Raw genomic sequence first — 5873 nt, forward strand, 5'->3', positions numbered from 1 at the left:
TACCTAGAGATTATACTGCCAGTAAGAAATCTGAGGGAGTTTAAATGAATTTTCCCAAGAACGAGTGAGTCACCATGATGGACAGATGACGATCTAGTGCAAACTCAGATGAGGAAAGAGAACTCACAATAGTGAAAGGATTGAGAGTTTTCTCATCATTTCCCACTTGGTGTCAGTGTGTCTGCTCCCACGGCTCACCAGAAGCTCTTGGCACACTACCCTTTCATCACCTTCTTAAACAGCTAAATAAATGCTCAACACTTCCCAGACTAGTTACATGTAATAGCGACGTAAGAAACATCCACAATGATAATTTAATTACGAAGGCTGAAATTTAATTATCCAAGCACTGACCTTGTTCCTTTCATAATGCTTAACACAATTAAATTAATTTTGTAATTTTTAAATTAATCTCTGTGTCCCTGGTTAAATTACGAGAACCAAGAGAGCAGGACTTGTGAGTCTGTCTTTTTTTTTCTCTCTCTCACAGACAGGAACAGCAACAAAGAGAACCCACACCATTTCCAAAACACAGCAGATTCCCATCTCAAAGAGAGTCCCTCCTTGGGGATGATGGGTGCAGTGAGGAGGATGTGAGAGGATTCTCTTCTACACCATCATTAAGACTGAAACTTATTGGGAACAGGAAGTACAACTGCATGGATGCTTACAAAATGGCATTCAGGTGTGCGGAAGCAGTCCTTCCATACCCAATGGTACCTGTAAGACTTGCGCATCTACTGTCTGACATTGAAGAATCTACCTTTCTTTGCTGTTTCCCATTTTCATTAAAACCTTTAGCACTTTCATATCTTCCTTCCTGAGGTTTTCTTTTACTTTCATGTTTTAATCTTTACATTATTTGCTCCTCCTCTCCACTATCCACTATATTTGTTTTCTTTCCTTCTACACTGACAGATTGTCCCTACCACATTGTCTCAACTTGTAGAGTCCTGGACATAGAAGGATGATTGAAGTGGGATTGGCTCCTCAGAGCCACGTACACTTGGGTCAGCAGCCATGTCTTCCTTCCTCCACTGTGTACATTCTTCCCTACTCACCTAAATTAAAGAATCAGGCTGTCCCAGGTCCAGCTCCAATCACCAATCACAACCTAGGACTCAGTGCATGACCTATGGTGGCACCTGTACTTGCCCTCCCTGACTTGTCCTTCCCCCTGTTCCTGGCCAGCTGACCCAGCTGCTCCATGTGGAGAGAAAACGTGACCTGGGTGAATGAGTTTATCCTGATGGGTCTCTCCAATGACAAGCACATCCAAGCTGGACTCTTTGTCCTCTTTGGGGCCACATACTTGCTGACTCTGCTGGGCAATGGACTCATCGTCCTCCTGATTGCACTGGACCCACGACTCCACCTGCCTATGTATTTCTTCCTCTGCCACCTGTCAGTGGTGGACATTTGCTACACCTCCAGTGGGGTTCCCCAGATGCTGGCACACTTCCTCATGGAGAGGAAGACCATCTCTTTTGTACTATGTGGGATCCAGCATTTCTTTGCTCTGGCCCTAGGAGGGTCTGAGTTCTTGCTGCTGGCTGCCATGGCCTATGACCGCTATGTGGCTGTCTGTGATCCACTACGGTACACCATGGTCATGAGTCCAAGACTCTGCATGGTTCTGGCAGGTGTCTCTTGGCTTGTGGGTGTGGTTAATTCTGCTGTGGAGACAGTGGTCACCATGCGCCTTCCCACCTGTGGGCACAATGTGCTCAACCATGTGGCCTGTGAGACACTGGCCCTTGTCAGGCTGGCCTGTGTGGACATCACCCTCAACCAGGTGGTGATACTGGCTTCTAGTGTGGTGGTGATGCTGGTGCCCTGCTGCCTGGTCTCTCTGTCCTATGCCCACATTATGGCTGCCATATTGAAGATCCGCTCCACCCAGGGACGCCGCAAAGCCTTTGAGACCTGTGCCTCCCACCTAACTGTGGTCTCCATGTCTTATGGAATGGCCCTCTTCACACACATGGAGCCCCCCTCCACAGCTTCTGCTGAGCAGGACAAATTGGTAGTGGTCTTCTATGCTGTGGTGACCCCCATGCTGAATCCTCTCATTTACAGTCTGAGGAACAAGGATGTGAAGGCTGCTCTGAGTCAAGTTCTGATGAAAAACTTTAAGTCAAAGAATTAGGAAGCAATTCTGTAAAGAGACCATTGGGGTATATGGCACCTTATGGTGTGCATATAAGTGTGCTGGGGTATATAGCTCCTTGTGGTGTATATATAAGTGTGCTTGGTTATATAACTTCTCATGGTGTACATGTGTTTGTGCACATAGGACTGTGATATATGTGTATATATATATATGCTTCTTTGAGTTAAAACAGAACTAAGATTTTCTTTTAGTTTCTTCCTTATCTCAAAGAGAGTGAATTGTACATAATTAAAGTGATCCAACCTACAAAATAATTAGATGAAATATATTTATTTTCTTAACTGAAAGAAAAGATAAATGACACAGCAGATATATTGATTAGAAAGGATTACTCTCATCAAACATGCACACAATTTATGCTAAGATCCTTTTCAGGGTTAGACTCTCCAAATATATAGAAATCAGACAGAAAGGAAGAAGAAATAAATGGTAAATTGCACAATTTTCTGGGCTTATTGATCAAATTGGCCTTAGGACAGAAGAATAAATGTCATATGATTCCCACTTGGTGCAGCCCATCTTATGAGTGTGTGGAGCTCACACAGATCAGAAGCCAATGTTATAATCATGATCTCCACAGCCCTAGTGAGCATGCTTTGGTCACGTGAAAGTCCCAAAGGCTTCACTTGCCTTCTTTCCTCTTCCAGCTTGCAGAGAAGGCAGGTGGCAGGCCAGCAGGACATCAAATCCGGGCCTCAAACTCATGTTCTCTATACAATAAACACATTCAACTCATGAAAAGTCGGGGATGTATTCAAAAGTTGTGCTTGGTTATAAGGACACACCATGCACGACCAGAGGTGAGCCACAGTATGACTCAAGGAAAGAATCTTTTCCTCATTAGAAATAATCTGACTCACCCCTCTAACACATGCTCAGGGTTTGGGAGCCTCTTCTAAACATCCTGGAGAATAGAACAAAGCGGTGGTGACTGGATGCTGTCAAACGTTTAAAACAATTCTTTTGATGTATATTAAGTGTCTCTCATCCAGGAGTTGGAGAGACAGCTCAGTAGTGAAGGGCACTTGCTCTTACCAAGGAGCTGGGTTCCATTACCATACCAGCTCACTACCATCTGCAACTCTAGTCCCTTGGGATCTGACATCATCTTCTGATCTCTGCTGACACTGCACACATGTGGTGCACAGACACCTATGCAGGCAAAACACCTCCATGCAGTTTATTTCTTTCAAAAGGAGAAAGGCAATTTTTTATTCTGAATACTAGAGATCTCAAGTTTGTCATATCAACAAAACAAACAAACCACAAAATAAGCAATGCAAGTTTGATTACACACACTAGAAATAGCTCACTGACTCCGGACTGGCAGTGGGGGAACCTGCACAGGCCCAAACTAGGCCCTCTGAATGTTGATGACAGTTGTGTGGCTGAGGCAGTCTGTAGGACCATGGGCAGTGGGACCAGGATTTATCCCTACTGCTTGAACTGGCTTTTTGGAATCCATTCTCTTTAGATATCTTGCTCAGCCTAGATATAGTGGGGAGGGCCTTGATCCTGTCTCAAAGTGATGTATCAGACTTTGTTGACTTCCTGTGGGAAGCCTTACCCTCTCTGAGGAATGGATGTGGAATGGGATGGGGGAAAAGTGGGGAGAGCAGGAGGAGGGAAGGGAGAGAGAACTGGAATTGGTATGCAAAATGAGAAAAGACTGTTTTTTAAAAAAATAAACAAGAGCAAAAAAAGAGACATTCTTTAGATTGAAGAGAAGAGAAACATCACGAATTTCTAGTAAAATTTTAAATAAAGATTAAATTCACATAACACAGTTCTTGTATTTTTCCATTTAATTCCTTGGAGTTTGGAATAATCACAAAATCTTGCATCATCCAATCTGTCTAACTTCAGAATATTTTCATCAATTCCCAAACAAACACCCTTTTCCCCTGAAGCAATCACTCACTTCCCCAGCTCCCAAAACCTTTCTACCTATGGTTTTGCCAGTTCTGAAGATGTTATATAAGTAGACCTATAAAATACCTGGTATTTCTCACTTAATATGGTGTTTTTTAACTTGGTACTTGTAATTTGTGGCCAGGCTTCACTCCTTTACGTGGCTGAGCCATACTCTGCTGTGCATATATACGACCACATTTGGGTTTCCAGTTGCCATATGATATTATAGACATCTGTATTTTCATCTTTTGATCAGTTTGCCCAGTGCTGCTATGAATCATCATACATAAATTACTGTTGAAATTCATTTTTTTTCAGTTTTTTAGAGAGATACCCAGAAGTGTTATTTCTGTTTGACTCTGAGAAACAGCAAAACTGTCAATTTCTAAAAATGAGCTCTTATTTATTCCAAATTATCCCTCAACACATTCAACTCTTTTCTGAAGGTAGCCATCCTTAGGGTTCATGGACAGTTGTAAACCATGGTATGAGTGCTGGAAACCAGACACAGGTCCTCTGCAATAGCAACAAATACTCTAAACCTCTAGCCATCTCTCTAGACTCAAAGCACTCATTTTTAAGTCATAAATAAATAAACTTATTTATAACCTTTACTTCTCCTATCACACAATTGTTTTACTTTGTGTACCTTGATGACTAGTGAAGCTAAAAATCTATTTGTGTTCTTATTATCCAGTTGTTTAATCTACTTCAGAATTTCATAACTTTTGGTTCTAGACTCTTCTACCATTCTTTCTCTCTATATATTGCAGATAAGCTTCCATTTACTATGCCCACTACATTCCTGTCTCCAAAACAAAGCCTCCTTGTTTATGCATTTTTTCAAAGTCTGAAATTTTTAGTATTTGTATTAGTTCTTTGAGAATTTTGTCCACAGTTAATTATGTACTGTATATCATGAAATTATTAAAATAATTTAACACCTTGCTACCAAACATGTTGATAAAGTAATAGGTATGTTAATTAACATGATTGAATATTTCTATAACATATACACAAATCAAAACACCGAATTTTAAGCATCTTCAGTTTTATTTTCTTTTTGCTTTGCCCACGTATATCTATGTACAGTAAGCATATATCTGGTTCTCAACCTTCCTAATGCTGTGATCCTTTAATAGAGTTCTGAGTTCTGCTGTGGGATCTCCTTCTTCTTCTTCAACCAATAACCTTTAAGATAGCAGCCCACTTGGGCATGGTCTTTTATGCTATTAATGCAGCTGTAAAGCCTGCACTTGCTCTCTTGCTTCCAGCTCTCACTTCTGACTGCTAGACTCTGTTCTTGTTCCCCATTCATGCAAAGGATTTTGATCTAGGACAGTGATCTGTAAGTCTCCCCTAAATAAACAACTCTTTAATATATGTAATTCTGAACTAGTGTGGGATTATTTTGTATCTTCTGCCATCATCTGGCTCCCAACTTTGGGCGCTATTTGTTGACTGAGATTTTTCTGTCCTTCACGGTTCCCTGTGGTTTGATGGACCAAGATCCCCTGAAAGGTCACCATAAATACCCCCAAAAATACTTCACCCAAGAAAAAGCAGGAAGAAGTTTGAAGAGAACTACACCAAATTTCCCAAATATTGTTTATAATATTTGTTTATATTTAAAAGGGGCTATTATATAGACATGAATACTTTGCATTAGTATGGATATTGATACGAATTTAAGGTCAATTTTGTCATATGTATATTTCTTCTCTTGATTGAGGCATTGTGTTTGTGCAACTCATTTTAAAATGTAATGTATAATTAAGAAATATAT

General features: G+C 40.9%; 1 protein-coding gene across 1 annotated transcript; it reads left to right on the top strand.

Moving 5' to 3' along the window:
* The first annotated feature begins 1207 nt into the window (after positions 1 to 1207).
* LOC130885781 (olfactory receptor-like protein OLF3) lies at positions 1208 to 2149 on the top strand. Its single transcript, XM_057787552.1, has one exon. It carries the CDS (start codon positions 1208 to 1210, stop codon positions 2147 to 2149), a length of 942 nt encoding a protein of 313 aa, XP_057643535.1.
* The last annotated feature ends 3724 nt before the right edge of the window (positions 2150 to 5873 follow it).

The sequence above is a fragment of the Chionomys nivalis genome, chromosome 1, assembly GCF_950005125.1.
Source record: "Chionomys nivalis chromosome 1, mChiNiv1.1, whole genome shotgun sequence".
In the NCBI taxonomy this organism is placed as follows: Eukaryota; Metazoa; Chordata; class Mammalia; order Rodentia; family Cricetidae; genus Chionomys; species Chionomys nivalis.

Excerpts from the sequence above, each read along its gene's own strand:
- LOC130885781 (XM_057787552.1), top strand. The coding sequence starts at position 1,208 with ATGTGGAGAGAAAACGTGACCTGGGTGAATGAGTTTATCCTGATGGGT.